This window comes from Chlamydotis macqueenii, chromosome 23 (genome assembly GCF_036417535.1).
Source record: "Chlamydotis macqueenii isolate bChlMac1 chromosome 23, bChlMac1.mat, whole genome shotgun sequence".
NCBI classification, from domain to species: Eukaryota; Metazoa; Chordata; class Aves; order Otidiformes; family Otididae; genus Chlamydotis; species Chlamydotis macqueenii.
The window spans coordinates 2,009,530-2,022,946 of record NC_141578.1 but is presented as its reverse complement, the minus strand read 5'-3'; the positions used below and the strand labels follow the sequence as shown (position 1 = coordinate 2,022,946).

General features: G+C 46.1%; 1 protein-coding gene across 6 annotated transcripts in view; it reads right to left on the bottom strand.

Annotated features, from left to right (window-relative positions):
• The window catches only part of PPP1R12B (protein phosphatase 1 regulatory subunit 12B), a 125,754-nt gene that overhangs the window by 37,199 nt on the left and 75,138 nt on the right, over positions 1-13,417 (bottom strand). For all 6 annotated transcript variants that reach the window (XM_086765488.1, XM_086765486.1, XM_086765487.1 and 3 more), the window contains 4 exons: positions 13,010-13,180; positions 12,097-12,277; positions 11,413-11,525; positions 9,786-9,830 (listed from right to left, as the gene is read on the bottom strand). In XM_086765488.1, coding sequence (XP_086621614.1) covers positions 9,786-9,830; positions 11,413-11,525; positions 12,097-12,277; positions 13,010-13,180 — 510 coding nt within the window. The remainder of the gene's footprint in view (positions 1-9,785; positions 9,831-11,412; positions 11,526-12,096; positions 12,278-13,009; positions 13,181-13,417) is intronic.

Here is a 13,417-nt window from a genome sequence, read left to right as displayed (position 1 = left end):
CACACGAAACGGTACCGCTGCTTTGTCCCTAGAAAAGTTTCCTACTTGCCTTGCACTTGCCCACACTATGCCCAAATCAGACACCAACGCTGTCGTTTGCAAAGGAAAAGCCCGTGATCCGCCTGAGATTGGGTCTGACAAGGCAGAAATACTGTTCAGGTTCAACACGCGTGGCTCCATAGTCAGACTGGTGATTACTGCACCTCGAGTACCTGGACACCAGTTGTTTCTTCCTCTACATGGATCTTGCAGTAAAAAGTCTGGAAAGGAATTCACCTGCAAAGAAAACGCTGAGTCTTGCAAACCCTCCTGCTCTCACACCTCTGCTCACTGTAGCCATCGCCTTTGTGCACAGAAATTCTGCTGGGTCTGCAGAAAACCCGTCCATTTGGTGCACAGTGAGGTGATTTCTAATTAGCAGCCCTGTTACTTAACCCTGAAGATGCGTTGAAAAGCCAGTCTTTACAAGCTGTAACAATAAACCTTATTTTTTTTGTACAGCTAAGTCTCTGTTACGCCTGAACTGCAATCCAGTTCGCAGACACACTGGAAGAATCCAGAGAGCTGCTGTTCTGCGGGCCAAGCAAGGTCAAAGCTGCAGCAGCTGCATTCGCTGGAACACCCGCCCACTATTATTCTGGATAATGAAAAGTTGATTGAAAATACACGCTAGATAAAAACCACTTTAAAATACTGTATATAAATCACTTCAGGATTATATGCAAGCTTGAACAGGTTCAATTACAGCTTCGCAGGGTTTATTTGGAACTGAAGACGGCAGTAACGGGTGTGTTCGGTAACAGAAGGCTGAAGGGCTGTAGCAGAGTAATTACCGGCCAGGCAATACGCTGCGCTCTGAACGCGCTGCAGGGCACTGCAGCAGTCTGCCATAGATGGAATACAAACCGTCAAGGCGAACCGGCTCTCCTCTGCAGCGCGCTGACGAGGATTCCCGGGAGCAGATCCCGCGTTGCGTCTCGTGGATAGGAAGCAGGAGGAAAGGACCTTCCTCTCCTCCCAAACACACACACGGCAGCTGGCAGCCTGTAACTGCACGGATAGCATCGTACTTCCCCCACTTTTTATTTCCATCACTAAACCTATCACAAAAAGGCCGGGAGCTATACCATTAGGCATACCTGCATCAGCGTTCAGCAGCAGAAGCAGGTTGTTTCAGTGTAGGCTGACAATAGCGCATTTTGAATATAAAACTTTAGAATTCTTTTCGTTTTCTTACAAATATAGAAAATAAAAAACCAGTACTGAAGAGAGTTAAAAAAACCACCATTCTGAGCACACGAACTCCATTTTAGCACCTCTAAGTGTCACATTATGCACGCAGGAGCAGAATCTTCCCACAGTTCTGCGGAGCAGAATCGAGTTTTTGGAAGAATGGACAAGGTGCCTCAAACACCCAAACCCAGCATTTATAACAGGGTGCGAAGCTGGGGTGTTCACCAACACCTCTGGGGACCCCCTAACTTCAGAGGCTGAGAACTGAATTTAAAGTGAAGATTACAGAGTAAGCAGAAGGATTCAATCGTCTGAGTTCAGCATCTCCAGAGGGGACGGTGGCAAGAGGTCACAGAAATGGACGGCACTGGCAGCAATAATCAGCAACACCACCACGCTGCACCAACAGACAGAGCGAGCCAGATGTGGCAGTCACTGTTCTGCCAAAAATAAATGTCCCTGAGACCACGGATTTGACTATATTCAAGGCTGTAAACGCAGCCACGGCTACAATCCCGGAGCCCTGGGGCGACCCCAGCACTGGGTGTTTTCGTGCCACAATCCCCACGACATCTACGCAGCAGTGGGAAGACTGGCGTCTACAGGTAACTCGCTTCACGGCCACCCAAAACCTGCTTCTGTCTTTCCACAGTCAGGCTTCTGATCCCAACTGAAGACCGCGTTTCGCTCAAAAAAAGCGGCATGATAAAATCCAGAGAGATGCCTTCCACTGTCCGCTCAGTCCAGATTGGAGCATTGCTCACGCCAAAAAAACAAGTAACTTCACCCAGTTACTACCATTAAGGATAAACTGGTGTTAGAGCATAATATTTTCCAGTCAAAGTTGTTCAGCAGTTGCACTCGGCGAGTGTTCGCTGACAGGCGCCCCCCCCCCGCCCCAGCCCAGCTTTCTCACAAAGGATGAAGAGCACAAACAGGCTGAGTTACAACGGAGGAACGCAGCAGAAGTTTGCAGATATTAACAGGCCACGTCAGGGAAACGGAGAAAGCACACCCCAGTATAAGAACCAGATGTAAACACAGCTATTTCGGGCTAAGGGACTTTCCAAAATCTGACAGAGAAGCAGACTTCTTGGGGCACTCACAACAGCCATGATCCATTTTGCTCTTTATCTAATCCATCCCATTCCACATACCTCCCCCTCGCCCCAGCCCCTCCACGGCCATAAAACCTTCCTGTTAGCTTGTCTTCGGAAGCGGCCGGCTGACGCAAAGCAATATTCTAGCGCCGCTGGCCAAACAAATGGATAACTTCAATACATTGCCATCTGACTGTGTTTCCAGCCTATTTCTGGCCTTCCTTCAACAGCAGCAGATTGCGGTGCAGGAGGTTATGTTCACTCCCAAGGATGAACTCTAGGAGCAATGAAAAAAAGCCTATATCTATGAAAAAAAACCCAACCAAAAACCAAACCAACACACGACAGCGCCCAGCATTAGCTACATGTGAGGTACCTACTATAATGAGTAACAAAACCACGCTGGGGCGCGAGTTAAATCAAAGCTGCTGGGAAATTCCTGCCAGGAAGGAGTTCTGCAGCTTAAGGATTCCACATTTTGACATACCAAATAACGAAGGGGCTCCTGCCAAATTCTGTTACTTCTCGTAGGGAAACTCCGTGTCCAAGAGCAAAAAAACAACAACGACTTTCCAAATATGAGGCTTTTTCTGAAGAGAAGCATGTGGGAGCATATAAACTCAGAACAAAAAGTGACCTTTTAAAGACAAGGGGGACAAACAGCATCACCACACTTGCATCACTGGAACACACAGTTTTTCCTACAGTGGGAGTTTCCAAAGGATATTTTATTGCCAGGGAATTTGACTTCAGTTTTCCAAACAAATTAAATTACTCTTCAATTCCTTGTTAGCCATCTGGCAATACAGCTTCTGCTTTTTGCTCCTTCTGGACATATCTGTGAGATGAGGAATTTACTACCTAAGCATGGGACTGCACCTTCCCGCGCCATACTTCCAGGCAACAAGGACGATCAGCTTCACGGGGGCTTTGCCACGGCCCCACAAAGCAGCACTCACGAGCGGATGGGTGAGAAGGGCTGGAAAGGAGCACACTGGAGCGGCACCCGCTGAAGCCATCTATCGCCCTCGCGCAATCAGCACGACACACCCGTCAAGGGCTGCCCAGGCATCTGCTGCTGGATGCAGGAATTTTAATCCAGCAGATCGGATTTTTTGGAGGATGTCTTCCATCACATCAGGAGAGACATCCTCCCCGCGGCCACTGGATGACTGACAACAAAGTACAATCGTCAGCTCCCAGAGGGGCAGAGAACCTGCTGTAAGGAGTTCAGCAGTTCCAGATATTTTTCCTTTCCATAATTTTGAGCATGTCACCACGAGACAGTTTGACAGTTTCAAACAAAAATTGACACGATGCTCCCTTAAACGTATAAGCAAACACATGTGCTGTTAACCTTTAAAAAGGTTATACTTTAAAAAGTATAAAAATATACTTTTATACTTTAAAAAGTATAAAAATAATTAGACATAAAATAATAGTTAGATTTATTCTGTCTTTGGGATACAGTCCAGGGAGCAGCGCTGGTCCTCAGGCTAACAGCCACGCTGAATGTGACTGGTCCTGTCTCCTGGAGTGGCTGCGGCTCCCAGAGATGGGGAGATCACACACGTGCCACCCAATCCATCACACTGCTCCCGGTTCCCTCTGGAAAGAAAGCAAAAGGATCCCAGGACACCTGTGAGATAGCTGCCATGTAGGCGAAGGGACAGGACCACGGGGTGAAACGGGATGGTCTGAACCGGCTGCAACGCCAGCGACAGCCAAGGTATCTGGCGGGTATGCGACGCACTGCTAACCTCAGCTCCATTGCTCCAGCAGAAATTACTTGCTGACAACCCAGAAAGATTAGTCACCTCGATTACATTGACATTGTGAGAGTAATTTGCTAAACAAGAAGTTAAGGCATAAAGTTACCTTAAATAGTTATGAGTCTGTGACCTTGTAAATCCTTCCTGGAGCACTCGCTATTTTGCTTCATCTTCCTGGGACTCGCAGATCGGATTTTAGCTGGTTTTGCGTTACTCATCTCCATCGCGGACGCTGCTTCACATTACACCTTCCTAATTCAGCAGCTCGATGAATTAGACGAATTAACCTGAACGCATTTAGCTGTAACCCTGTAGTCTACGCAGCTGACTGGGATTGCTTGGCTTTGAGCACAATGTGTTTTCGCAGCGCTGTAAATAGGAGCGGGCAGCCACGCTGATGATTTAAATGCTTTATCAACAGGCACAGTAGACAGCAAGTCTGATGCCCTTCCCAAGACATTAAGGTTAAGAAAAACCAACACAAGCATATTAGGCTGAAGAACTCATGAGGCAAATCATCTACGCAGATTTGAAATTTTTTTTTGTGGAAATACTTGCAGAATAAATTTAAATGTCCACAGTGTCTTCCCTCTCTCCACCTCCCAAAGAAGCCGGGGCACTACCAACACAATAAAGCTGTCCTCCTCCATATTTAAAGCTCTATGGTATAACGTTAGGTCACGCTCTTGCAGCAATTTTCGGCTATTTTAGATTCAGCTTTATATTGCCAGTTACAGACATATTAAAAACCTCCTTTCCTTGTAGCACACACAACCCATTAAGGCATTCTGTTTATAAACAGCACTAAACAGAGCCAATCTCTCTCAGTCTCACTTTACACATAATGAAACGCTCTGTAATTCCACTACAGTCACGCAAATGATGCGCGGTACCACCTCCGGCACCCTGGACGCGGGCCAGATGGCTTCCCTCCCACGCCACCCCGCATCTAGGCGAGAAGTAAACATCCAAGGGTAAACCAGGGGAAATGCTCGCATCCTCAGTCCCCAAGGGGACCCGGGGTTAGCAGCAGAAAGGCACAGCACGAGCAGTACCATGTAGCGCTATCTTGATTAAAATAATTTGCTGTCTTATCAGCTCGCAAGACGTTCACCTATTTTTTTCCCTTTTACCAGTCAACTTTGCCCTGTGCCGCAGCAAAGCAGCGCAGCCCGTGCAGACATACCTTACCATATTAGGCAATGGGAGTCCAGAACGTGGAGGACTCGGAGCCTTCCTCAGCTTAAAAAGACAGTCCAGAGGCGTGTCCACAGCCTGCACGGCACACGCTGCCCTGCCGAGAGCCGGGGAAACGGGGCGACGAAACAGCGGGGTCTGGGGTAGTTGCTAGGACTCCTGGGGCTCCCAATGCGTGAGCCTGGCTACGACAGGCAAGGCACAGAACACTACAGGTATCTCTGATCTTTTAGCTGTTTATCATAGAATCAGAGTGGTTTGGGTTGGAAGGGACCATTAAAGCCCATCCAGTCCAACGTCCCTGCAAGGAGCAGGGACAGCTCCAAACCAGATCACGTTGCCCAGGGATGGGGCATCCACCGCCTCTCTGGGCAACCTGGGCCAGTGCTCCACCACCCTCAGTGTAAAAAATTTTTTCCTAATATCCAATCTGAATCTCTCTCCCTCTATTTTGAACCATCACCCCTCGTCCTGTCACAGCAGGCCCTGCTGAAGAGTCTCTCCCCACCTTTCCTGCAGCCCCCTTTGGGCACTGGGAGCCGCTCTCAGGTCTCCCCGGAGCCTCCTCTTCTCCAGGCTGAACAGCCCCAGCTCTCCCAGCCTGGCCTCACAGCAGAGCTGCTCCAGCCCTCCGGTCATCTTTGTGGCCTCCTCTGGACTCGCTCTAACATTATCAAATCCATCTCTTAAAAAAGGTAAACGGCATGATTACAAAAACTAAATGGGAAGTCTCCGTGGAAGATCAAGTGCCACTAAAAGCAAAAATATACCTGAGAAATAGAACATACCAAAATCAGGACTCCCAAGTCTCTGGGCGAGCTGTAACATTAAGACATTTAGTTTGCATAAGGGATTTTCCAGTTCATTTGCCTTCCCTTAGAATTCATGGAATCAAGCTTAGAAGTTCAGTCCTTCTAACACAGAGAGTTAGTTTTTATTAGTATCCAGTTGCATCTGGTGATTTCCTGTTAATACTACAATTAGACAGAACATGAAATATTTACAAAACAGAGTGGGCTCCAGTAGTGTTTTTCAGCATTTAAAATACTCAGGCTCTGTAAACCCAAGCACGGGGAGACAAGAACAGAGCCTATGGAGCATGCTTACTGTGACCGTAACGCCTGATCAGTGCTGCTCCTGCACAAAAGTCAATTCCATTAATGTGTCTGGGTTTTACACCGTGCTATATGCAGGCTGTCCTAGAAGAAGTTCATGGGAACAGATGTTTTCTGTGACACTTTTACTGCCTGGAAATTGTTACTTTACCAACACGACACTGAGTGCGTTCCCCTGTATTTAAAGCTTTCCCTCGATGAACCATCCAGTACACGAGTGAGGCACGTTTGTAATGCCACTAAAGAGAAAGCAAGGAGATAAAATTCTTTCAATGATTACAAATACATTCCTATTTCTCTTATGCATGGTATGTAATGTAAAATACATTTTTCCAAATTTGTTCCAAATTTATCCTGCTGTGTAACAGCAATGGCAGAAGTCAGGTATAAGTCAAAGCCCAAAGAGGCAAGGATAAGGAACACCCTCTCCAAAATCTAACATCACACCATTCTCTTTAGTCCTCATCATTGTCATCCAAATGCTGCATCCCAAACTACAGCCACCGATTGTCATCCGCGCTGGCTGTGCTGCATTCATACTCACTGGCCTCACACGACCGCATTCTCGCTGCCGTATCACAGTCACTGGCTTGCAGGGAGGAGAGGTTTCCTACCACCAGCCTACCCACACTGCTCAGCCTGGCTCTAACGTGATCTTTTGAACTCTTGCAATTTTTATTTTCTGACTGTGCCCAAACCTTTTTCCCCAACCTCTGGTTTGAGCTCAAAACTCCCCAGCCCGAACAAATCCTTCCCAGTGGAACCACGCAAAAAACCTCTCCTAAAGCTGCTTCCCCAGAGGCTTTTTCCAGCTGAAGTCCTTGTACCCTTGAACATTTATTCCACAATAAAACTTCATCTGCTCTTCCAACTTTCCACAATGCATCCAAGCAGTCTGCATCACAAGGAGAAAGGCGGGGCGGGTAGCAAAACACATGAAGGTTGCCCGACACATCCCGTCAGGAGACTGCTCGCAGTTGCCTAAACCTCAGCCAAAGCGTCTGGGCTGGTTTCCCACGCTGGTGCTCCTAAGTTTCAGCCAAAAGAATTCATCCAGTTCTGAGAATTTGAACAACATGTATTTGCTCCTTTTTTTTCCTCAAAAACTGCATTTACCTTTCCTTTGCTAAACTGCAGCGCTGCACAGTTTAGAGGAGGGAATGCCAAGTAGGGCCTTTTTTTGGCTGCCATGAAAATCTTCCTAATATCAGCCAACATATCAACACGGGAGGAAAAAACCAACTGCTCTCATAAAATCAGGAGAGCCTTTGGGGGTCTGCAACTATGCAACTAAAACGGGATGCTTCAGTGAGTTCAAGTTCACAACTAGAATGGCACCTTGCCATTCTAGAATTATTATTATTGTTGATGAATTAATGATTATTAATTGTATTTCCTGCCTGGTACTGGAACTGAAAGCAAGGAGCTGCTCCGTGATTCTTGCCAAGCTGACGGCCAGTTAGCAGGACAGGAATCTCTCCGATTTGGATGGAAAACAAACCAGGGAAGACTGACCAAGTGACATGATGCTGGAGGCATACAGTAAAGAAAATGAACTGGAACCTGGATAAAAACAAGAGGACTGAGAGAATGGGAAAAACAGCACCAGCAGAGTGGAAGGAGTCTAAACCAGGGTCTAAGGCATGTGAGGTGCGTGAGAAAACAGGGGACTGTTGCCACAAAGCATGTGCGCAAAGGGGCCGAGGGAACTGAAGGGAAGTTGCTCTGCTATTAGGAAAACTATTTTTAGGAAAACTCTGCTATTAGGGAACCCACAATAAATTTGTGGGAAGTATAAAACAAAAGGACTCCTTGCTATTAATCTGGGGAAAACCAGCATCATTAATTGTAAGAGACTGGGTGACCCTGACTTTTTGGGCAGGAACATGCAGTGGGTTCTTACGAAGTGCAGTTTACCCATTTACAAGAGTGGTGAGAACTGTGCTCACTAGAGTTTTCAGCAATTTTAGGACCAGGCTCCAGGAAACGTCCAAACCTGCAGCCTCAGATACTCTTTTGTCTTAATTTAGCTCATCTGAGACAACTTCCCAGAAGAACAAGACATTCCCAGCAAGTCCAAAACATGACTGCTGGAAACAAGGTGTCCCCATTATTATTATTATTTATTACACATTACAAAACACCCTTCTTTCAGTCTTGCTGTGAGACAGCAGAAATGTCAAAACAATTTTAAAGACGATAAATAGCTGAATTTTCCATGCCGGTTAAGTGGAAGATTTAACGAAGCTACGTCCTGCTATGAACAGAAACTCCTGTGGGAAGAACTGGGCTACTCGAAGCAGGTGGTGCTTCTGGAAGGAACATCCTGCTTTTCACACTGCAGAGTAAGCACTGGGAAAGCAAAGGCTGGCACGGAAAGATAAGCACATGCTAGGAGCCATCCCAGCACCACGTGAATCTCTGGTCCCCACAAAGCTCACCATGACTTTGCCCCGCTTTGACCGAGTATTGCAAAAAGGGAACCAGAAATATACTCTGAAGAGCATTACTAAAAATTTTCAGAAAAGATCGGTTAACTTTCCAATAAAATGATGCTTCAAATCACTCTACTGAATTGTAAAGTACACGGGAAAACCCACCGTAAGTTCAACATTTGCTGGCAAAGATTAAACATCACCCAAGCAGGCTGACCCCTCCGCAACCTTAAATTTGTGATTTTTCCCAGGTCTTGCACATCATGCTTTAGTTGTTTGAAAATGTATCTAGCTTTAACATTGTCAGAGTAAGTCAGGTTGTCAGGCTCAAATGTGTTTTAGACAAAGACAAAACCAAAAAGAAACCACGGCAATTTGGAAGGACTCAATTATTACAAAAGGAAAGAAAGGGCCTCGAAGGATGAGACTATCGCAAGAACGAGGGAACAATGAAGTCTCTGATGAGTTGCTCGCCAAGACAATTTCCCACAAGAAAACAAATCCACGAGGAGACAAGAGCACAGATTTTAGAAATACAAAACACGCTGTCCAAAATAACAGCGTCAGGGTGATTCTGAGATACCAGGTCATGCACCTTCCTCGGGGCACCTGACACCATGCTCCCCAGCCACCGCAGCGTCCGACAGAGCTCTCAGTGACGCACTGCCCCCTGCCTCTGCTCCAGGCCCTCCAGGTTTGAGCTGCCTGTGCAGCTCTCCAAGAGCCAGCTTTTGAACTTAGGCCAGTCCACAGCTATTCTTGATCTTTCAGACGAGAAATCAGTAAGCAATCTGCTGCTCAGAACTGCCTCCCAGTTCTTACTCAGCTCAAGCCTGACCCTCTCGTATAAACAAAAGCAAAGCCACAGAAGACTGCCTGCCAGCAACACTCAAGAGCAGGACACCAGCTATTCAGAGATAGGTTTTCACTTACCCGAGTCTCCTTCACCTCCTCATTGCCATCAACTTCATCATCATCCTAGGATGAAAAGCAAACAATGTAATTAGGCAGCCCTGGAGACAATGATGTTTTCTCACAGGAAGATAACGTATGGCTTATGATTTGATGCTAAAGCTAAGAAGAGTTCTGGCAAAAGAAATGCCTGTCTGGATGCTCCTGGCTGATTATCAGGCCAGGTTTGGCAACCTAACGGCCATTTAGAAGATTGTGGTACTGCGGACAGAATTTCTCTCCTGAGATGGCTACTGAAATCTGAATGGTTCTGAGGAGTCAGCAGGAGAAGGAGTAACACTCCTTAACATATTTAGGGAACAAATGTGACACTTGGGAAGGCTGCATATCTGAAATGTTGACAGAATATTGACTTTCAAAGAATATCCTCCCCTTCAGTTAGGCTCCAGGAGGACACACTGGCCATGCCACACAGCCCGCACTTACGTCACCTTTCTGTAACGCACTGCCTCTTTGTAACAGCTCCAGGATTTCATGGAGCCACAGTAAACTACCACGGCATCCCAGCTGACTCCGTATCCAACCCAAGGTGTTTCAGGAGCTGTAGCTGCAGTTTTGTGTAGAGCCAACGGGGAAATGAACTAAAACTCTGAGGAATTATTTGCTTCCTGCTCTGAAGCTAGTAACATTGCTCCAGTGATCCAGGAGACATTTGGGCAAGCTGTAAATCATTTAACTAAAAAAACAATAAGAAAAAAAAAAAATCACATTTGGCTTGCAAGTGAAAAAATGTAAGAATCATTTGAAAATAATAAAAAGGGGGTGTTTGCGGCAAGTCTTTCAATAGAAATTCTGAGGTTTCCAGCAGGGCCATTCAATTTGTAACTCCAAATATTCAGCATATCTACTGTTGCCACAGGGAAGAGCACTGACTTTTTTTTTTTTTCTTCATTGTATTGAGCAGGAAGCCTCCACCCCTGAGGTGTATGAGAAAGGCTGTATGTCCACAGTTGGACTAGAATTGTTGGAGACTTCTTAACCATGACTTCCTAATACTTATTCTCTCCTGAAAAAGGTGATCGGTATTCCTACCTGAGTCTCTGACCAATGTTTGGAGGGTTGGATTTCTTCCCTGAGACTGAATAAATTTTTTTGACACCAGGACTAAGAGAAACGACGATGGCACAGACAGCTTTTCCGCACTTATGCTGCGCGTGCTCTCTGGTGCTGAGCAGGGGATTTGGACACAGGTTTTATTCCTCATTGTCTTTCCTTTAGGAGGTCTAAAGCATAGCCAAATTTGGGCTCAGAGGAAATCGAAAATACTTCCAGTGGCTCATGACCTTCTTCTTCCAAAGAAACTAGACTTCTAATCTCTCTTCTCCCATGTGGGCTCTTTCACAATTCTGCAAGGACCACACTGATTTATGGCTCAAGAACAGGCTTTCCAGAGCCTGCTGCTTGGGTTTTACACGGGCCAAACAGGGATGCCATTCCTTTGGCAGTACCAGTCTGAAATAGAGCCGGAGAGGGAAGGACCAATGGGAAATCAACTGACTTGGAAAAAAATCTGAACCTTGGACTTGGAAGGAAATTCACCCTGAATATAAGAGTATGAGTTTCTCTTCTCTAAGGAACAGAAACTTACATCTTTTGTGGAGAAAATGATGCCGGTGCCTCTTCGCCTCTCTTTTGGCCGCCGCCTTTCTCGGATTGACTGTTTGTTCGGGGATCTGTCGTCTAAATCCTGATCTTCACACTCTGCCCAAGCAAAGAAAGACTGCTTTGGTTTCAGTGATTTACATCTGTGCTTTTGCTAAGGTACTGTTGTTTTTTTTTTTCCCCTGAGCTGATCAAGGTCATCTTGGTTTGTGTTATATTACAAAGGAGTTATGAAACCAAATGAAATAGAAACGCCCTACTACTTCTGGTTACTCACACTCCTTCCTTTATCAGAGCCCAGAAAGGTTACCCTAGCTGTCTGCTCTCCCTGGATCATCCTGACTTATTCCTGCACTGAGGAGAGGACAAACTGTACTCGTGGAATCACTCCCCCCAGCTCTAAGATCCAAACGCTCCATGGATTGCTATCTCATTTAGTCATCCAAGATGGAAAACATCTTTTTATCCCTCTCTGTTACAGGCAAGAAGCTGTATCCTACATTGGGATTTCCATTTTAACAAATAACATTTGTTTGGTGAGACGGCAGCTCCCCATACCGCTCCACTCAGAATAATAAGTAAACTTAGTGTCTGTCTGTATGCACTGAAAGTTCTAAAAGTCATGAAAATCCCTGAGCTTTGACTGTTCTTCGTTCTCCGGGGTACATACCATTTTTCTCCATCTCTGTGCCTGCACCTCTGAAGTCCACTGGATTCACAGAGTCAAGCCCGAGATACTTATTTGTTCGAGTCAGGTATGAACTCGTATAGAGAGGAGCTGATGTCGAAGGAGATACAGGTGTGGTAGGTTTGTCTGGTTGTACTGGGCACCTTAATCGCCGAAAGACAGTCTATAAACAAAGAATCATGACAAAAAGTTAGCAGAATGAAGAGAAACTAGTAGATTTGGGATTTCAAGGAACTGGCTAATCTTTTAGAGTCTAAAGCTTTCTTCACTGCTGCTGGAAGCGATCACCTCCGTCCGCCAGATCAGGTTCATCCCATCAGACTGGGACGAATGTTAAAAGCATTGTACAGTACAACGTGAGCGCACCTTCCCATTGCTGGGAAGTCTGGGATCAATCTCTTTGTCCCTATAGCCTATGGCAAGACAAACAAGTTATCTGACAGAAACAGATGATTTAGAGTAAAAAACCAGAAGTGATGGGAGGGTGAGGAAATCTGGTCTCTCCAGCTTTCCATTACCCACAGAACATCTGTGGAAAAATGTGAATGCAAAGTCTCAGGTCCAGCCTGCAAAGCAATGATGGATCCAGGCCACATTTCTATCATTAGCCTTCTCATTCCACTTTTTATGATTTACGCAGTTTTATTTTCTGGCAAGAGACAGAAAAGTGAAATTCCCAGTGGGGAGCAAAGGAACAGCTAACCTCTAACACCTACATACGCACATCCCTCCTGCAGATCGCTGAGGTGAGGTACTGCTCCTCAACATTGCTCTTTCCAGCAAGTCTGCCTCCCTTAAAATAAAGAGATTCCCCCAAGGAATTTCTCCTGATCTCAGCTATCCAAAATGATTTCCTCAACTCTGAAACAATGAGAAGTGAGGCCAGGAGGATCACCTCCTCATCTGTATTTCTGCTCGACCGTGACCGGGTCTCCTGCCTCTCACTGCTGTCCTCAGCGGGCTCAGTGCTCTCAGCTTTCTCGCTTTGCTGTTCCTGAGCTTGCCGCTCTGCCCGAGACCGGCTGAAGGTTCGCTCTGCCTCCTGAAGGTCTGTCAGTGTCACACCCTGGAGAGAAAGTAAGAGAGAGAATTTTTAAATGTATGCAATTAGATTTCAAGTCTTCCAGGTCAGTTTAAAATGCCCAGCAGCCTTATACCTGGACAGGCTAATGCTTCCTCTATTCTAGAGGAAACATTCAGAAAGAAAAGAATGCTGTTGCTGTTAACACATTTCTCAGTGTACCTACCTCATCACTGACTCAAAGCAACCCAAATACACGTGATCAAGCAGGTAATCTGCAGA